Source organism: Microtus ochrogaster, linkage group LG3 (genome assembly GCF_000317375.1).
Source record: "Microtus ochrogaster isolate Prairie Vole_2 linkage group LG3, MicOch1.0, whole genome shotgun sequence".
NCBI classification, from domain to species: domain Eukaryota; kingdom Metazoa; phylum Chordata; class Mammalia; order Rodentia; family Cricetidae; genus Microtus; species Microtus ochrogaster.
In genome coordinates this window covers 35233415-35254582 of record NC_022029.1, presented here as the reverse complement: position 1 = coordinate 35254582, position 21168 = coordinate 35233415, and the positions used below count along the sequence as shown (strand labels likewise).

Here is a 21168-nt window from a genome sequence, read left to right as displayed (position 1 = left end):
GAGAGAGAGAGAGAGAGAGAGAGAGAGAGAGAGAATATGAGAGAGGAAGAGGAGAGGGGGTGGAGGGAGGGAGAGAGGGAGGAAAGGAAGGAATGAAGGCAGAAGGAAGGAAGTAGGGAAGGACAAACGGCAGGTAGTACAGAGGAGTCTCACCCAAGGCTGTTCTCTGACCTCACACACATGTGCACACTTATGTACTCATGTTTGCACCCACACATAGACACCCATAGATTCCTTTCTTGGGATGTATTGGTTTCTGAAGAACTAAGAGGTATTTTCTCCACTTCCATTTGATTTTTTTTTAAACTTTTATAAGTCTGAGAATTGCTGATTCTTCTTTAAGCATTTGGTAAAACTCACCAGCTGTCTTGGGCTTTTCCTTACAGGACATGTTTTACCAAGTTAATTACAAGCTCCCTTCTTTTTCTTATTATAGATATAGTCAGATTAGATTACCTATTGCCTCGAGTTAGCCTTTGAGTGTGTGCCTTCCTAGGAATTTCTTTTGTCCAATCTAGTATTAGTGTTTGGCAAATCTCTCCAGTATTTATTTCTGTAAGATTAGCCTCCTTTCATTATCTGATTTCTTTCTTTTTTCTTCCTGGGTGCCTCGCCACTGGAGATTAATTTGTATCTATGAGGATTCTCCAGTGAACAGCTGCTCCGGTTAAAGGCTGTCATACGCTCATGTTGCTTTTTCAAGTCACTTTAATGAGATGCGTTTACTCACACAACTGGTCATGATGACTGAGCCGAGAGAAGTATGTTTTGTTTGTTGCTGCGCTTTAGGAGAAGAACAATGCTGTTCATAGGATTCAGCAGACTTTAGGAGAGCAGACACACAAAGTCATTCAATGAACGCATTGGGTAGGAGGATGAGGAAGAGGGCTGAAGATAACCCAATAGCTACACAAGACCATATCAAAAGGGGGACTGGCCATGCCACCAGATGAGGGGAAGAGAGGAATTCCTCTTCCATCAAGACTAAGTCTTCCTCGAGTTCCATAGTTCAAGTCCGTAACGTTAAGGAACTACTCGAGCTGCTGGAGGACTAAACAGACTTTCGTTTGACAATTGTAGCTGTGCCCTAAACCACCATGTAGAAGCTGACTAGGGGGAAAAGTCTTCTAGTTTCCAAATAACACATATACTAATGAATTTTGGGGGTGGAGCTTAATTGAGAGTTTGAGACTAGATGAAATTTAGAAAAGGCATTTAAATGTTAATTTAAAACTCTAGGCTAGTTTTCTTCAACCATTTCCTCCTTGAATAGCTTTGTATTTAAGTCATACAAACTTATTCAGTATTGAAAGACATCATATCTATATACATATATATTTAAATATATGTATATAGACACACTCATAAAAATGCATTTAAATGGAATGTGACTTTTAAAATCTATTTTAAGGTTTTGTATTTTGCTGCCATGAGTTGCCTCTGTCAGTGACAGCAATCAAGAGAGTCCTTACCCCTTTCCCATTCATTCCCTGGTTTAGGATAAATTATTCTGCCTTGGGCTCCAGAATTCTATTACAAATGAAAAGGCTAGCAAACCGCATTTCTTATTTCTTTCAAGGAATTGCACAGCGCTGCACAGCTATCAAGTACCACTTTTCTCAGCCAATCCGCTTAAGAAACATTCCTTTCAATTTAACCAAGACAATCCAGCAAGATGAATGGCACCTGCTCCGTAAGTATTTCTGGGGAAGAATTAGCCAAAAAAAAAAAAAAAATTCCCCGCCTCCCTCTTAAGTTTGGGTTGACAGCTGTTTGTCCTGTGTACCCTCTGGTCCTAGCCGAACTTGGTCAGACACTCCAAGTGTCAGTTGGCTGTGCTGTGAACACAGCCTGTTTACAATCCAAGGGTGAGAGCAATCAGGTGTATGACAGGGCAGTGTGCCTGTCTGCCCGAGTGGCATTGCTAACTAACATCAAGTGACTGAAACTTATTTTTTAAGTTATATTTTTAATTATGTGTCCTTAGAGGCCAGACGCACCGCTAGATCTTCCTAAAGCTGGAGTTACAGGCGATTGTGAGCCACCCAACGTGGGTGCTGGGAGCCACGCTCAGATCATCTTCAAGAGCAATCTTCCTAGCCGTCTTCCTAGCCCATCTCATTTTTTCCCTCAAGTCAGTGGGTATAAGGACTTACCCTGGACATTATACCTTCACTGCTCTCGTTTTTTCTTTATATAATATTTATTTTAGCTGCTGTGTTTAGCTCTGAACATTGTATTTTTGCTGAAGAATGTCTCTTATCTCTACTCAGTGGAAAGAACTGCTCTTCTTCACTGTCATGGAATGTGAAAGTCTAGATAAGAACATGCGATTTGAAACTAAAAGGGGTGGATATTTACCCGGAAGTTGTTGATTCTAGCTGGCTAGTGGTGGGTGGCACTGAGTTCTTCCCACTGTGTCCTGAGTCAGAAGTCGGCCTTGCCGTCTTTTCCAGTGAGCAAGCCGTGAAGAGGGCTGTGGTCGAGAAAGCCACTGTGGACGCTGCCTAAGTAAATCTCTCTGTAGAGCAAAAAGCTCTGTCCCAAACCTCATGGCAAATGTGGAGGCTCAAATTTAGGACTTAGAAAGTCACTGGATAAAAGCTAGGCAGTCGTGGTGCATACCTTTAATTTCAGCATTTGGAAGCAGAGGCAGGTGGATCAGTGAGTTCAAGACCAGCCTGGTCTATATAGAGTGAGTTCCAGGATGACCAAGCACTTCACGGTAGTCCCATCTGAGTGGTCTTCCTTCCCAACTCCTTACGAGCAGCCTTGAAGGTCTTTGTTTCAGGGGTCTGTGGAGACCAGGCTCGTTTTTACTGATTTTGGCCAGATAAAAAAAAATTACAGGGTTCTGCAAAGTACCTCATCTCTTTAACTCTCCAAGTTTGGGCCTCTTTACCCAGCAAGGCAACGAATGATTTGAGCGTCAGCCTTGGGGGAGTTTCGAAGAGAAAGATGTTTTCAGTGCACGCGTGCCTGACTGTGTCTAAGAAGCCATGCTTGGTGATCTGTACCATGTTTCCCAGTGAGGACTCCACCATGGCTGGAGCTGACTGCAGGCTTCACCTTTGTGCTTTGTAGTAGTTGCAGAAGACAGGTCTTTCACATCACAGGGCCTTGGGATGCTGTAGCAAATGACTGAGCTATTATTAGCCTCTCTCCACACGTGTGGCTATCTCCAAATTCTTTGTACCCATAACACTAAATTCAGCATATTTAAATAGTTACTCTCCATAACCCCTTATTTTATGATGTATATTTTCTCTTTGGAGGGAGGGAAAAACCCTGTTTTAATCCATATTAAAAGAGTTGAAAGCTCTGAGGTGGAAATAAGGACTCCCTTTGAAGAAATAGGGAAACCCAGTTGGGCAGGGGAGATGCACACCTTTAATTCCAGCACTCAGGAGACAGAGGTAGGCCAGCTTGGTCTATTGAGCAAGTTCCAGGATAGTCAAGGCTACACAGAAACACCCTGTCTCAAAACAAAATAACAAAAAACAAAACCAACCAACCAACCAACCAACCAACAAAAAAAAAAAAAAAAAAAAAAAAAAAAAAACACAAGAAATTGGGAAACCTGCATGTGGCTATGATGCTATCCCCAAGATTGGAAGCTACTGTAGCCAGTCTTCCCTTCCCATGGTGCCCCCGGGATACTGCCACAGCAGCAGAGAAACCTTGCTGTTTGCGGAGATCTACTGCAGGGTATTTTGTTCAGACTTGTTGCCTGGCCTTGGGGGCAGCAGGTGTATGCATGGGAACACCGGTTTTAAGATGCATGGTAGACTCCAAACATCTAGGGAGGAGCTCTTTTCAGTTTGTGTGTTTTTCCTAACAAAGACAGGAGCAGAAGCAGGAATGACAGAAAGAAACAATGTGAAAGTAAAATAACCAGAAGGCTGGCAACCTGAATGTTGCAAGTGGAAGACACCTTGGTATATAGAGTAGCGGTTCTCCATCTTCCTAATGCTGCCACCTTTCAATATAGTTCCTCGTGGTGTGGTGGCCCCCAATGAAAAAATTATTTTTGTTGCTATTTTGTAACAATAATGTTGCTACTGTTATGAGTTATAATGTAAATATCTGATATGCAGGATCTCTGATATGTGACCCTCACGTGGGAGGCGACCCACAGGTTGAGAACAGCAGATACAGATGCTATCAGTTAGGCGTACAGTGGAGACTTGTCCCATGGGCATAGTCTCTCTTTAGCCTGGGCAAACAGGTGAACTGTTGCTCTGTCCCATGGGGATCGTCCCTTTTTAACCTGGTAAACAGGCTCTCCGCTTGTGAGGTCGGGAGGGTGTTTCTGAGCAGCTAGCTGTCTGGATTGTGCACCGTAGGCTTCTGCTTCCTTCTCCACGGTGCCTTCACCTTCTCACATTCTCTTAAACACTTGTCGGAAATAGACAGGAGTAGCTACAAATGAGAAATACAAAACTAATTGGCAACTGGGATGCTCAGACAAAATCCTCTTTTAGTACAAGCTGGGCTTCTAGGCTCTTCCTTCCAAAGAGGGAGAAGCCAGGTTAATAACAGCCACTGTGCTGTGCTGACCTTCCTCTGGGTTGTTCTTTGACGGCGGAGAATGTGTTTCTTGAATCTTCCTCACCCACTTAAATGCGGATCTTGTTTGTCACTCACGTTTATCCTGGGGTTGTCCCCTCCTCTCTTCTGTAGCTGTAACTGAGTTCATGGACACAGAGGGGAACACAGATATTGGTTTACTCATCCCAGGTTGAGAATCCCCCAAATCCTCCACCCTGCAGGCCCCACGCCTGCCTGTCTAGCTTCGTCTCACAGTATACGGAACTCTCTGTCCTGCAGTTTTCAGTCGCTTTCCTGACCCCCTGCCTCCAATATTGATGGTCTGTTTCTGTTTTGAGATTAGATCTAAGAAGAATAACCGCTGGCTTCCTGGGCATGGCGGTGGCTGTCCTGCTGTGTGGCTGCATCGTGGCCACTGTCAGCTTCTTCTGGGAAGAAAGCCTGACCCAACACGTGGCTGGACTCCTGTTCCTCATGACAGGTATACTGTACACCGTCGACTTCCTCTCTGCTGCCCAGGATTCAGTGTGGTCATATCACTATTAATTATGTCTTTACCGGTGAGAAGAGAGCAAGCAGAAGATGCTCCTTTAGCTTTCAGAGGAAACACAGTTTAAAGGGATCAGGGCACAAAGTGCATTTCCTCTTTTCCCACAGTGGTGCTGGTATTTTCTGTCTCATGGTCTAATTCTATGCCTTGAATTATGGCTTGGGCTCTAGACAAAGATAGGCCACTTTTTCTCAGGATCACTCAAAGAGAGGAAGGTCAGCAGCTGCAAAGGTCCCCTCACCATCCATGGACCTGAGATGGTGTCCTTGGCGTTACTGTTGGAGGACTTCCTGTGTTCTTGGTCTTAGAGACACTTCCATGCCATCTTTTCTGCATTTCGCTCAGAGCCAACAGATGAGGGCTGCTTTTGTTTCTAGCACGTGCACCTCGTGGCCTTTGACATGACAAACAGTTCTGCTTCCTTTTTACTCCACTCTAGTGGTTTTCCATGCAGTGGTGTGGCCTTGTCTGTGGACTGTCATAAACACTTCTAACAAAATGGCCAGACAAACCACAGACCCTATATAGTCCTGAACAGAAAGCCAAGTCAGTTCTCCCAGGTTTAGAAAGCTACCTAGTGATGTAATTCAGGAAGGCTTGAAGCTGGTTCCCAAGTCTGGAAGGAGGATTTGAACCCTTAAAGCCAGACTCTGGGTCTATGTCTATGAGCAGGCCAGACAAAGTGACCAAACTGTTTAAAGATTCTTCTAAGCCTTGGCTGGGGATTTATAGTCAACAAAAATCTCCTCCTTTTCTCTCCTCTTTGTTAGCTGCACCCCAAATTTTTGGTTTCTAGCCAGAATGCATCAAGGCGGTGCGGTTTGCTTCCCCTCAGCGCTGCTTTGTTGTTTGTTCTTCAGACAGAGTCTTGCTGTGCAGCCCTGGATAGCCTGGAACTTGCTGGCTTTGAACTCACAGCTGTCCCCGCTGGCCTCTGAGTCTATACATTATATTATTGCAGCTATACATTATAATGCCTGGCCGCTTCCCCCAAACTCTTGAAAGGTCCCACGTCAAAAGTTCCAGAAGCATTATTTCTTTTAAAGGCCATCTTTTCCTATGCATGAGTAACTAAGATGTTCAGAATATGAAACAGCCGTTACTACTGAAACAAATCACAAGGCCACACACGCCAGGTCTAACGGTTCTGGGGAGGTCAAGGAGATGGTTGTTCCAGGAAGGAATGTGAAAACCCAGTGTCTTGAAGTGGCTGGCAGTTTTCAGGGTGCTGTGTTCTTCCGTCGCTTGAAGAGGGATGTAGGGAGGTTCCTTTTTGTTGATACAAACAGTGCCTCCAAATTCCTTCCAGGACACCAAGGTAGTGGTTAATCCAGGTGGTTGAAGCCCCTTCTCAGGTAGTGGCAGGCAATGAAGAGTTAAAAGAATTGATTTTAATTAAGCAGGCTGTCTTCAGCAGCTCTAGACAGCAGCCCTCCCACAGATTCTTGATGCTAAACTTAGCCCCTTCTAATATGCTGGCGTCTTCATTCTCTGCCTGAACTGATTAGCTGGCCCTTCAGTGGGAACCCCAGTGATGTGACAGCCGAGCTGTTGAAATGAGGGGCATAGAACAACCTTCCTCTTTCTGCCACGCTGCCCATGGACCAGCCTTGACGAACTGCGGATGGAGCGACTGCTTCCAGACGGTCAGCTTGCAGCTGAGAGCTGGGCTGCAACCCCATATGCCTGACCCCTACTCTCCAGCCTTGCATGGGTTTCCAGAGAAGGACTTGGGGTGTCACGTTAGACCTATGATATCACATGCTCAGAAGTTACACGCTCCGGCACAGTGACGTACACAGAGGACTGAGCCAGCGAGGCCCTTTTTTTCTAGCTTTGAGTGCCTGCCTGTTGCTAGAGTGTCCTGTTTCCAATGCAGTGCGAACGAGTCCTCTGTCCGCATTAAATGATGAATGGGTTGGCGAGATTGCTGACTCAGCAAAGTGACTGTGCCACCCCCAACAGCATGAGGGCCTCAATTTAATCCTCAGAACCCAAGTTAAAATATAACTCTGAATGTGGTGGTGTGTGCTTGTAATCTCAGTGGTGGGGAGGTGTAGCTCAGTGAGCTCCAAGCCAATGAGCGTCCCTGTCTCAAAGAAGGGAGAGAAAGTTCCTCAGGTTGTCCTAAGACCTTCATGAACATGTGTACACACACTCAAGCACATACATGTAGATACATGCAAAACCAAACAAACAAAAACGAGTAAATGAAGCGTTCTATTGGATGACAGCAGTAATTAATATAGCTGCCATTGTTACCATTAGTGAGTTAATTTGTTCAATATTTTCAGTTTTAGTCTAGTTTTTATTTGTTGTAGAATTTTAATCTGTCTTTTATTTCATTTGTGTGTGTGTGTGTTTGTGTGGTGTGTGTGTGTGTGAGTGTGTGTGGTGTGCTGCCCTGTGCTTGTGGAGGTCAGAGAACAATTTATGGGGTTCAGTTCTCTCCATCGTGTGGCTTCCCAGGTTGGAACTCAGGGCTGGGCAAACACCTTCCTTCATCTGCTAAAACCTCACCCTGATATATACACACACACACACACACACACACACACACACACATACATACACTGGAAGTCTTCCCCAAAGCTCTTGTGTTCCATTTTTCTCCCTGGGTGCAGGTTTCAGGATCAGCTGTACCCATTGTCCTTTAAAGACTGAACCCTTCTGGAAGAGCACATGTGGCATGTCTTGTGACACCCCCATGCTGACTGCAGAGAAAAGGGCTGAGTGCAGGCAGCCCCTTCAAAACAACAGGAGCAGCCAGCACCCACCCTGGCCTGACCCTCCTTTGCTTCAAAACATCTAAGTAAAAGGGGTCTGAGTCTAACATGATCGAGGCTATCCATCAACTACAACCCTCAACCACAGACACTTGATACATTATCTGAAACCCCGGGGACTAAATGGGTTTTAAAATTCAAGACCTAAATATTTTATTTTCGTAAAAGGCACAGGTGTTCTGTGTTATCTAACATGTCAGCAAGGTCTGGGGCATTGTTGCAAAATCAAATACATTAACATTTTTTTGCAACAGAATGTATGGATTTTCACACTAAGCAGGAGCAGTGAGGGCTGTCAGCCTTAAGGGCAGGGCAGACTTTGCCTCTAAAGGAAATGTATGCAATGTTGCAGAAAAAGATTAGATTTTTTTTTTAAAAGGAATTGGAGATTGTGGATCTCTTCATTGTGTTTGTTTGCTTATTTTTTTTTTTTATGAGTTTTGTCTGCCTTTATTTACTAGGCCTGCCACATCATTTACCTGAGAGGAGAGGGGTGAGGCTTTTTGAGTTAATCTATGTGAAAAGGAGCAAGTCTTTTTTTTTTTTTTTTTTGCTGAAAGGGCAGAAAGACCAGAATGAAGGGCAGGCTATCTTCTGAAGGCATATGGAAAAGAAAATCGATGTTTATGCCTCTGGGTGTTGTAGTCGGTTGTTTATCAAGCAGGCTAAGCGTAGGGAAGCAACTTCTCCTCTTAAGCCTTTTAAGCACTTCGAAGGAGGGAGATTAAAAAAGGATGGGCCTGGTTAGCCTACTTACATCTTCCAAGCCGGCCATGGGCACCTCCGAGGTTTTAGGGCAAGAAACCGGGCTGATGATCTGGGACAGTGGCGTGAATTTATTTGCTGTCCCGATCTGAAAATATCCCCTCCAGTCCTGCTCTTCTGTGACGTCATGATGTGTTCTAATGAAGAATATCGGCAGAAAGCCCTTTAATATTTTATAAAAGAAGTAGCTGCATATGCGGGTTGTCAGGAAAGCGGTAATTATGCACGCTTTGGAGATACGCCCAGACATAGCCAGGAGCAAGCTCAGGACAGGGGACCTCTCTCTCCAGGGGCCACTGGCTGGGCTGGAGGAATGAGTTTTCTAGGGGGAGAAGAAAGGGGAAGGGAAAGCTGGAGGGGAGAGTGGGGAGCTAACCTCTCTCCGTATGGATCCTCAAGGTAGACCTTAGTTTTTTTTTTAAATGTTTGCATACAGAAGCACCTCTCTTCGTACCTGGTATGAACTAGGCCGCTGCTGACGAGAATGAGGTATTATCTGAAGTAGCTTGATGAGTAGGCAGTTCCTTCATGGGACAATTTGGTACGAACTACTTTTTTTTAAAGTTTTTTTTTTTTGAAAGATTCATTTGTATTGTGTGTGTCTGAGGGGTTTTGCCTGCGTGTGTATTTGTGTAGAATGTGCATGCAGTGCCCAAGGAGACCAGAAGAGGGCACTGGATCACCTGAAACTGGAGTTACAGATAGTGTCAGCCAACACGTGGGGGCCGGGATTCAAACCTTGATCCTCCAAGACCAGCAAGTGCTCCTAACTACTGAGTCATTTTATCAGCCCCCGTGAATTACTTCTTAAAAGGGTATTAATCAGCTAATTGTTGCTGCGCACCACACCCATCTGCGCTCCATGTGCCACCGTACAGTTCGTGAACCAGGCAAGGGGCTGGAAATTGAAACCACAAGGACACACAGACAGAGAAACATGGGTCATCTTTGAAATAGACATGCCCCTTTCATTGTGTTCCAGATCCACTTATATAGGGATCCTTAACTGATAGCCATGCCCCAGCCAAATGCAGCAGAAACCACTCTCCTGCCGTTAGGAACTCCTGAGGGTCTTGTGCTCAGAGCAGCGGCAAGCTGTCTCAGAGCAGAGGAAAACAAGTTGTTTACAAGAAATTCAGGATCTGGGGGTTCACAGCTCCCAACAAATTGTAGAGTTCAGTTTTGTTTAGCAGGCTACCTTTGCTTTCAGTGCACGTTGGGAAGTGGTAGAATGCTTTGGGTCCCAGAGCTTCTATGTGATCCTCTAGATAACATAAAACTACCTCTCATCTAAGCAGAACTAGGTCTGGGACATAGACGATAATAAATACGTGGTAATATAGTGCGTTAAGACAACACAGTCTTGCTAAGACCTGTAAAATAAATCGAAGTATATTCTGTTCAATTCGCAGACCCAACACAGTCAATACTAAGGGTTAAGTTGAATTTTCCACAGTTTATATGTTGGTTCTCTAGCCCTCAGGATCTCAGTGTGACTTAACTTGGAAACAAGGACTTTAAAGAAATGCTCACATGAAATTAGGGCAACATGTTGTGTCATAAGCTGGTGGAGATGGAGATGGTGCTGGTCTTTGAGAAGGGGGAGCTTTGAATATTTACACGAGAAGATGTGAGGCGAAGGCAGCCATGTCCAAGGAAAGGTGGTTTCAGAGGCAAGCCATTATACTGATGCCTTGAACTTAGATTCACAGCCTCTGGAATTCTGAGAAAACAGCTGTTTTCAGTTCCCTGCCTCTCTGCCTGTAGTACGTTGCTTCAGCAGCTCTATCAAGGTCATACATGTGAACACAGTAAGGCATGTGAGAGTTTTAAAATGGAGCTTCTAGAAAAGCTGGCCTAAGCTATGGCTCTGGCTGCAGTAGGCATGCCTTTGTAATTTAAAACACGTTTTTTTTTTTTTTCTGATATGATCAAATTTGGGATTATGTGTTTATTTGTTTGTTTTGAGACAGGTTTTTTTCTATGTAGCCCTGGCTGTCCTGAGACTCACTCTGTAAACCAGGCTGGCCTTGAACTCACAGAGACCCACCTGCCTCTGTCTCTCAAGTACTGGGATTAAAGGGATGCTATACCCAGGAGGATTTAAAAAAATTATCTTGCGTGGGACAAGCTTCTTTTTACAAGATCTTGTAAAAGTTTGTCTTCCCCCAGTACATGCCCTTGTACAACCACGAATAAGCCCTCCCACGGAACCAAGAACATCTCTAGCCACTAGTCCCTTGCAGACTTGCTCAGGATGCGAGGGTCCAGATGGAATGGCTCTTCTTCTTCATCTCTCCTTGGTTTTTTGTCTCATCTAGAGCAACCCCAAGAGCTTTCAGAAGGAGGGAAGACAGCGCTGGAGACCATAGGGGCATTGTGGGAAGAGGGAAGGGCAGACAGGGGACAGCTGAGTGGGCTAGTGGGCCTGCCCTCCCTGACACCATGCCAGCGAAGCAAGGAGATAAAATTGCATCAGTTTGATGAGTATCTCTTCCCCAAAATGGACCTGAGTGGCAGGGAGAAGCATGAGGTATTTCATGCTAAAATAAACACAGGCAAGGAAGAAAAAGAAAAAGCCAGAGAAAGGAACAATCAAATTTGTAAGATGTGTTAGCCTCTGTAGCTGTGACAAAATCCCTTTTCCATTGAAAAGGAAGAAAGGTTTGGTTTGGTTTTGAAGTTCATGGTCTTGGAGTCTTTCAGTCCATGGTCTCTTAGCCCCATTGCTTTGGGCCCATAGACAGAATAAGCCTATGGGGTTCCAATAGCCCCTGGAGGATCCCCCACTGTGACCTAATTTCCTCCTACCAGTCCCCATCTGCCAAAGATTCCACCGTCTCCTAGTCATGCTCACTGTGAAATCCATTAAGAGCATGGTCGGCTCCGGAAAGAGGCTGACGCATAATTACCTGTCTTTCTCCAATTGGCCACTCTATTTATTATTATATTTAGCATTTGGTGCTGTGACCTGGAAGAAGAGGCTAACTCTAACCTCTCCTGCCCCTCCCCCCACTGTCTTTGCTTTCCTTTGGACTTTTTGGCTCTTGGGGTAATTATGCGTCAGCTTCCTTTCTCAGACCCACCACTGACATACAATTATTATTATCATTATATGTAACACTCACAGACTGATAAACAAGATAGACTCATGGCCTTTGATGGACATTTAAACTCCAAATTGCAACACAAGGCACGTTAGAACCAAGAGTGAGGGCGGAAGCTAAAAAGTATGCCAAAATCGTCTCTATTTTGCTCCCAGGAGGGGCACAGATTAAGCTATAGGGAGCTTCAGGCCCTGGCATATTGGGCAAGAAAAGAAATCCAGTTAGATACCCTCCACACAGTGTCCATGCGGTCTGTTCTCACCAAGGGCCCGGGAAACACATCCTCATTCAGGACACGAGGCCGAGAGAAACCTTTGCCCTGACCACGTTTTCAGAGTAGCGTCCTTTCTTATTCAGCATGAACCCAGGGTGTGATAGTAAAATGCGTCACACCAAAAGCAGCTTCATGGAGTTCTTGGAGGGAAGAGTGCTCTGAAAAAAATCAACATTTTAGATAAAATCAAAGGGAATTTATTCAGAAAGCAATGTAAGCTGCTGCATTTTTTAAAGCTTAGTTTCCTAATAATACGATAGTCACAGAGAGGTCTTAGGGAATATACTTATTCTGTGTCTTATTTGGGATTAGCAGAATTATGAGTGTTATAAGGGACTTGTGTTGGCAAGCCCCAGGGAAGGCGAGGCAATATCGGGGTCACACGGAGCCGAGACTACAATGAATATTTCTTGCAGCCCAGCCCAGTGCATTTTACATCAAAGGATGCTTGGAAAGTCTGAGTTTGAACTCAAGCTTTCAGAGGTCATTAACATCATGCTGCTTGTAAAAACGCTGGCTTTTAGGCAGTCAGCTGTATGCAGACTTCTGAGTGCCGGGTGAATCTGTTTCCCTGGGAAGAGGTCATTACGGTTTACCTGTTGATTTTCCTGAGATCAATTTTCCCCCAACAGCCTTATTGTTCTAGTATCAGCATGCCTTTAGGGTCTTGTTGTTCACAAACATGGATTTTGTTGTCGGTGCAGTCATGTGGACAGATGGAAGGGCATTTGCTCTTCACCGGGTTTGGCAAAAGCAGGGCATACTCTTTTAAATGGTCTTTTCCTCGATGAAAGAATGGTTTCCGTCCACGTTTCCCTATTGGACAACTTGGGTGATATGTCTGCTGCTAAAAACAAACAAGCAAAATTACAAAAGCAGGGCAGAACTCGGTGGTGGTTGCATATGCGTTTAATCCCAGGACATGGGAGGCAGAGATAGGCAAACCTCTGAGTTTGAGGCCAGCCTGATCTACAGAGTGAGTTCCAGGACAGCTAGGGCTACACAGAGATACCCCATTTCTAGAACAAACACACAAAAAAATGAGGCAGAGCAGAAAGAAGTCAGACGATGTCACTACTTTATTCTTTTCAGAAAAACAAAATCATTTATTTCTGAGCTTAGAAAGCCAGACAAAAAGCAGGAAATACCAAATTATCTCAGACAGAGTACTTTTATTTTGGATTATTTATTTTCCAAGTGCACATTTGGAAGAAGACTTAGGAAATGTGCCTTTGCGTGATGGAAATGGAAGCAGACATCTAGAGCCTGTGAAATGCCGTTAGGGTGGAGGGTGATCTTTGTTCCCTGCCAACCGCTGCCTGCTCTGAGTTGGTTTCTCTGCTGGTGGCTTTGGTCTCCAAAGCTGCGGATTAAGACAGGGTAGAGTTTTTGCTTCCTTTTGCCTCTGTCTTCTCAGTTCTAAAAGCTGTGCCTCGTGTATCCCCAAGGATAGGAAAGCCATTTCCCAGCAAACAGACGCCTCTTCCATTGCCCACAGCAATAATCCAGGGCGTGATGAGAGACCGTGAGGGGCTTGGACGTTCTGACACTTGACTGAATGCCAGTTTCTGTTTTCATTTTCTCATTTTATTTCACAAACTTTGCAAACGCCCCATTCTCATCCTATGCCCACCTCCATAAAATATTCCTGAGGGTCTGCATCCTCAGACTATCACGTGGACACCAAGAAACACGTTTATAAGTGGTGTGTGTGTGCATGTGTGTGTGCGCACGCCTGCATGTGGTGGTCAGGCGACAACCTCAGTGACAATCTCTGAGTTGTGCTTTTTCGCAGTGTTTCTCACTAGCCCACTGAGCTAAGCTGACTGGCTAGTAAGCCCTGAGTCTATCTGCCTGTCTCCCCCTCTTAATGCTGTGATTATAAATATGTGCCCCATGACGGGCTTTTATGTGGATATAAGACCAAGACCTTCATGCTTGCAAGGCAAGAACTTTACCAAATAAGCCCTCGTTTTGTCTGCCCAGCCCTGATTTTAGTGTTTTTGAAGCACAATTGTATATATACATAATTGATATGATAAGGTAAAATATTATATATTATTCACTCAAATTAATTTCAATTTGTGTGACTGATGTGCACGATACCTTTACTAAGATTTTTATATCAATTCCAAATTCCTACACATAATTTATATTATTTGGAAATAGTCATTATTTTTTTAAAAAATCGTTGAAGGCCTAGTTTGTGATACATCCGTATTTCACAAAAAGCATAGCCACTTCTAATAATTCATTTAATTTTACAGGCAACATGATAAATATAATAATCCATTTTAAATGCTGAAGTGCACAAGTTGCCTTGCTACAATAAAACTGATGTGTACAAAAAAGAAAAAGAGAAGAAAAGATGACGTTGTATAATGATTGCAACTCTATGAAAATGTAGGTCTGGTATAGAGTAAAGGAAATGACAGCTGTATTGGATTAGATTTGAGAGACAGTTAGATTCCGCTCCCCACCCCCGAAAAAAACCAGAAATCTTAAGGTCTGGGAATGTCACTCAGTTGGTGGAGTGCTTGGCTCATATGCAGGAAGCCCTGGGTTCAGTTTCCAGCATTGCCTGAAGCCAAGTGTGATGGTACAAGCTGGTGATCCCAGCACCCAAGAGGTCGTGGCAAAGGGTCAGACATACAAGTTCATCCTCTGTGTGTTCCAAGAAGAACCTGGGCTAATTGAAACCCCTTCTCAGTAAAAACAAACAACACCACCAAACCATATAGCCTGGGAGATAGCTCCTGAAAACTGGAGGTTATCCCCAGGACTGGAAAGACAGAGGTTCTCCGCCCAGCCCAACCTTGGTTAAGCTCAAGGCTTGGGAGAGATGAGAGACCCTGTTTCAAAACAAAACAAAACAAAAAAAGTGGAGTTCGCCTTAAGACTAGCACCTGAAATTACCCTCTGACCTCCATGTATAGCTGCACATGCATAGATACCAGCACATAACACTCATACATGTATACACACACACACACACACATACACACACACACACACACACACACACACACACCAAAAACAAAAACAAAGACATTGGGGGGGGGGGATTCAAGACAGGGTTTCTCTGTGTAACAGTCCTGGAACTAGCTCTGTAGACCAGGCTGGCCTTGAACTCACAGAGATTCACCTGTCTCTGCCTCCGAAGTGCTGGGATCAAAAGTGTGTGCCACCACCACCTGGCCAAAGACCAGATTTTTTGTTTTTAAAAAATTATTTAAAAAAAAAAGAACAAAACTGAATTGAAACATGCATTGTTAATAAACTAGGCAAAACAAATCTAAGTGGCGCAGATTATCTGAATTTCCCCTTCTATTTGTCGATGCTTGAGGAATGAATTCGTTCAAGTAATAGAATTCCAGGTGTCCCTGGATTTGGAATGATCTGATTTTCACTGAGCCTTGTCTGGCGTTTTTCTGGACACAAGCAAAAGCACAGCTGATTGTTCTGTTCTCTTTGTGTTCCTCCCAGGAATCTTCTGCACCATCTCGCTGTGCACGTACGCTGCCAGCATCTCCTATGATTTGAACCGGGTCCCGAAGCTAATTTACAGCCTGCCTCACGACGTGGAACACGGCTACAGCTGGTCGATCTTCTGTGCCTGGTGCAGTTTAGGCTTCATTGTGGCAGCTGGAGGTCTCTGCATCGCTTACCCATTTATTAGCCGGACCAAGATTGCACATCTAAAGTCTGGCCGGGACTCCACGGTATAACTGTCTGTACGCGAGAAGGCCCAGCTACCGAGTGGGGTCGGTCACTCCTAATGGGAGTGGAACTTGAGTTCACACCAGGGTTCCAAGCACAAAGAGGTCTTTTACATTCCAACCTGTTGCCTGCAGCCCTTTCCAGATGATTGATAGAAAATCGTGAAGAGCCTCCCAACCTTTCTGAGGACAAGACTACTGTGGGTTCAAGTGCTTTAATGACTATTTATGCTCTGACTGTACGGAAGGAGGAACAGTGCCACGGGACATTTTATAGGCATCAGAAAAGAGGAACGGCGATGGAAAGATTTGTACGATTTCCATTTATTTCAAGAAAGTTTGTACATAACGATCTCCGGAGAGTCGTTTCTATTTGCAAAAGGATTCATAACAAAACGAGTATAATTTTCTTGTCACTGTATCAGGCTTGTTCGATTTTAATGCAGCATCTTCAGAAGGTGTCCTAATGATGTCTCGTGTCAGCACCTGATATTTCTGCATTCTTTGTGGCTGTTTCTTGTCACCAGAGGATTCTTCTTCTTTTGCCTTATCATTACTTTTAATGAATTGAAGTCAACGCGCTGTCTTTTGTACTGGATTCAAATGCATTAAGAACAATAGAACGGTTGTGTAAGAACTGATCCGGAACACTATGCAGTATCGTTTGAAGTCTTGTCTGTTGTTTGGCTTTGTGTCTTTTTATGTTAATTGGGTTTCTGCATTAAATGACTGCCCCCTTGTTATTTTACATGTGTTTTTTCTCTCTCTTTTAGCTGGGTCAACAAATCTCCCTAGACATAGGACAGACAAGAACTCTGTTTTGTTTTCAATTTTGTTGTTGCTGTTGTTGTTGATTTGACTTTTTTTTTTTTTTTTTTGAGGTCAGGTCTTGCTTTGTAGTCTGGCCTGTGGTTCACTGTGTAGCGCAGGCTTGCCTTGAACCTGCAGTAATCCTTCTGTCTGGGTCCTCTGAGTGCTGAGCCCAAACTATATGAAGCCTACTTGTTTTATGTTGATTGAGCTGGTCATTGTTATTTATCTTTTCATAGCAATTATATGTTTGCTATTGACATAAGATGCCATTTTCCAAACTTTTGAATTTCAAGTTTTAAATTTCACAACGATATTTAAGTCCCCCTGCCTTCGTCACCTGCCTGGCATTCATTCAGTGATGCGTGTGGTCCTGGCCTCCTGAGTTTTCAACTTTACACACCTGCGCATCAAAAACACCTGGAAAGTTCTTCAGCAGGACAGTTAACTCAAGGATGGGTGAGCATACGCTTGGATTTTAAGACAAGTGAAAAAAAGAAGACCAGAGGAAGAAGAAAGAAAGAAAGAAAAAGACCAGATAATCCTGATGCACATCTGTGCTCACCTGGGACTGACCACGAGGGGCAGAATGCAATTTACTCCTAAGCCACCAACTGAGCTAGCTAACTTACTTAGCACTGATCTTGAGCGCCCAGGTGGGCTGTGTGTTTTCCCAGCTGTTACTTTATCCAGTCCTCCTCAAAGTTCTGGCAGGCAGGGGATCTCCCAGGGAAGCCGAGGGCCAGAATGGGAACATTTATTTCATTTTTTCCCCTTTAAAATCATCATTCCGGGGAGGAGTGGGCACTGACACCTGAGCTTTTCCCTGCAACTCAACACCAGCTCCTGTCTCATGTGACAGGCACAGAAGGCTCTATAAATAGGGGAAATGCCACACCCTCAATGAGGCATTGTTTCACATTTTAACTTCACTGGAAGAACGTCATTCATTAAAACCCCGATTTAGTGGCTGGAGATGGACCTCAGTTTGTAGAGTGCTTGCTTAGCATGTCAAAGACCTGGGTTCAATCCCCATCACTTCATAAACTGGGCCCGCTGACACATGCCTGTAATCCCAGAACTGGGGAGAGGCCAGAGGATTAGAAATTCAAGGTCCTGTTTGGCTACTACAAAGTGAGTCTGGCTACCTTGAGACCCTGTCTCAATACCTAAGGAACTCAGTATTTAGAAAAGAAAAACAGTAGTTACCCCCAAAGAGAATAGAGTTTATTTCCAACTGCCAGTGCCCACACACCATCCTGAAGGCTGTTGGGAGGAGGCAGATACCAGAGGGCCCTCAAATGCTCTCCTGAGGGTTCACGCACCCTCCAAGGCCCCAGGCACATTCTTAGTTCTCCAGCCTATTTAACAACCCAGTCTCTCTAGATAAAATCAGACACATCTAGAAAGGGGCAATTATTTTCATTTATTACTTATGTAGGAAAGTCTCAATGCAGGAGAGCACTTTCTTTGAAGTCTGTTTTGAAAGGTCCCCCGTAGAAGACGTCGGGACTCCTGTACATCTATATTCTACCCACCAGCGCAGTGTCTGAGTGAGTTCCCTTTGAAGTTTCAGGGACTCTTCCTAGAGGTTTGAGGGGAGAGCGGAAGAAAGCTTCTCGGTGGCAGAAGGTGGAAAGGCTTACACACCAGACAGTTTCCTAGGAAGCTGGGGGAGTTGACAGAATTTAAACGGAATCTGGCAAGAGCCTTCTGATTCTGGGAGTTGGGAACATGGGGAAGGAGCATGGCCAAGATTTCCTTTACTTCTGTTTACTGTCCAGGGAGCGATCAAATGTTGTCAATATAGGGCATTTGGCCCCCATCTTGGGGTCCTCTCCTAAGGGTGCTTCTTTAACTGTCATTTGAACAAGACTAGTTAAAATAGCTGAGCGGAACTGTGTGTGGGATGAAAATGTCTTGATATTCTAGGCTCGTTCTCTGCCCTGCTTTTCACTGCGTGCACGTGGCGAGACTTCTTCCTTGCCTCGGGGGATTTTGATGGGCCCGTAAGTAGAGGTAGCTGTGTTCTCTGAAGTGAGGAGAGAGCCTCTCTGGGGGTGAGAGAGTCACGGGAGGGAACTTCCTAGGCTGGGAGAGCCCAAGGGCATCCCAGAGACAGCAAAGGGAAGAAGATGGCGACCGCGTGGTTTACCTGTACCCACCCTGCAGTATCAGGGTGTCTAGGGATACTGGGGCTCTTGGTACAAACGCTCCCATAACCCAAGAGCAGATTCAAAGGCCTGGGGAGAGCCAAGCCTTGGTCAGAGACTCCTCAGCTGTGGTTGGTCTTAGCCTTAGAAGTCTAGGGACATTGGCCCATCTGTGTTTATGTCTTTTCGGTAGTGACCCGAAAAGGTCCTCCACCTCCCCCGCCCCCGCCCCAATCTCTGAATGATGAGTGGATTTACAGAGCATCTGAGATTGCGGGCTGAAAAAAAAAAATCTCATCTACCTGCCGCAAAGAGATAACATTTAGCGAAGCAGGCTTTAGCCAAAGCACCGAGGAGAAAGTCAACGGTCCACGTCGCCCCTCTTTTGAACGGTCCTGTCTCTGGTTTACTTGGTTTGTTAGAACCTTGACCACCCACTCTGAGGAAACACTGCCTCTTTCTTTGGACCCCCGAGGTCTTGAGAGTCAAGATTGTCAGACATACTATCCGCTATAAAATGAATTTAATATTTCAACAAATATTTCTGGAATGCCTAACATGAGCCAAGCGCTCTGCTGGGCCCATGGGAACCAATGCAGCCGGACAGAGGCTCCTGCTGGTGCGAAGCTTGCGCGGCAATAAAATGAAGTAAAGTACAGGTAGACAAATAAATGTCTCCTTTCCAACCCCAAATTACATATATACAGAATTAAAATAATTCAATAGCTGTTGCCACAAGATTGTCTTGGGTGACCATCTCACGGTGGTCAGTGTGCATTTCCCTTCGCCTCATTCTTACAGCTCACATGACATTTTGGGAGGTGGGGAGGTGCCTTTTTGAGGATCTCCCAGTTGAAACTGAAATCAGAGTGATCACAGGGTCTGAAACAGGTGAACTAAATGGGGTTGAAGCGATACCTGGGGTTGTGAGGACAGGTAACCAAAGGCCTGTGTGCTCCCGGGACAGTGATGAGGACTGAGTGCCAGGGTGCTCAGTGCCTGGACGCTGCCTCTAGGTGCCTTGGGCTGGCCCTCCTGCTGGGAACACCAACCAAATCACAACCCTCCTAGACACCGTCTTTGAACGGGTTGCGATGCCATAACCCCTCTCCTCCCCCGTTCTTCTCCACAGGCTGATTGCATGCAAACCAGCATTAATCAGACTTCAGACTCTTGCAAGGGGCCAACTGTCTTGTTCCTGTTTTGTCTCCACTGCCCGATAACTGGTGCACAGGAGGCGCTCTTAAATCTCTGTAGAATCAATGCATGAATTCAGAGTCACAGATATAAACTCTCCTTCCCTAGACATCCCTGACTCCCTTGACACCCATTTTAGGGAAGCTGTTAAAAACAGACAGTGTATGACGAGGCCAAATGGAAGGAGAATATAGCTTGGCAAGCCAGGAAGGCTCATTAGGATAATTAAAGGGACTATTAACCCAAACTAACCTGGATATAACTTGCCTGTGTTATGAACAAAGCAGGATGGGACATTTATTTGATGGCTCAAACATTATTAAGTTAGTAACCTCAGTACGGTTCCACACCTCAATTTAAACCTTCCCATTAATGTGCGGGCATTCTCCATCTCTAATTGGAATTCTGAGAGGGTTGCTTCAGAAATTATTTCTTTTGAATGCAAATGGCTATACTGACCAAGAGCTCTTTTAAATTGCATTTGTATTTCTCCAGGGCTTTGTCCTTTGACCAGAAGGAGTGGGAGTTCTCTCTTCTGCAGAACAACCACAAATGCTTGAAGATGCTTAGGGCACCCAACTGCATCCCGGGAATATGGCTATTCAATATATTTCCTCTTTGTATGCAACCTATATTTTCACAAACCTTCAAAGCAAGCTTTTTAATTGTTCTCAACTGTTCCATCTGACTGTGTCCGCCTGGAGTGCCTGTAAAAGGAAAACAAATTGGTTACCTATAAATTAAGATTCCTTCTTTGTGTGTTTGTGCGTGCATATGTACATATCACATGCTGGGCGGGGACACACGCCTCTATGTGCATGCAAGAAAAGGCCAGAGGATGGCATTGAGCATTTTCCTTTATTGCTGTCTTCCTATTCCTTTGAGGTTTCTCCCTGAACCTGAAACTTATTTAAGCCCCTGGGATCCGCTTGTCTCCGTCCTCCAAGGCTGGGTTACAGTTGTGTGAGGCCATGCCTGGGTACTTGGGGTTCAAAGTTGGGTCTTCATCCTTCACAGAAAGGTCTCTTACCCACTGAGTCATCCCCCCCAGATCCCTTCATCTTTATTGCCTCTGTGTGTGTGTGTGTGTGTTTGTCTGTGTGTATCTCTGTGTGTGTGTGCGCATGTGTCTGTGTGTCTATTTCTGTGTATGTGTCTGTGTATCTGTGTGTGTATGCATGTGTCTGTGTGTGTATGCGTGTCTGTCTGTGTATCTGTGTATGTGTATCTGTGTGTGTGTCTCTGTGTGTGTGTCT

General features: G+C 44.8%; 1 protein-coding gene across 1 annotated transcript in view; it reads left to right on the top strand.

The window, feature by feature from the left end:
- The window catches only part of Tmem178a (transmembrane protein 178A), a 57416-nt gene extending 40921 nt beyond the window's left edge, over window positions 1-16495 (top strand). The window contains exons 2-4 of the mRNA XM_005360754.1: window positions 1580-1693; window positions 4895-5032; window positions 15520-16495. Of these exons, the coding sequence (XP_005360811.1) occupies window positions 1580-1693; window positions 4895-5032; window positions 15520-15761 (494 nt within the window). The 3' untranslated portion in view covers window positions 15762-16495. The remainder of the gene's footprint in view (window positions 1-1579; window positions 1694-4894; window positions 5033-15519) is intronic.
- The last annotated feature ends 4673 nt before the right edge of the window (window positions 16496-21168 follow it).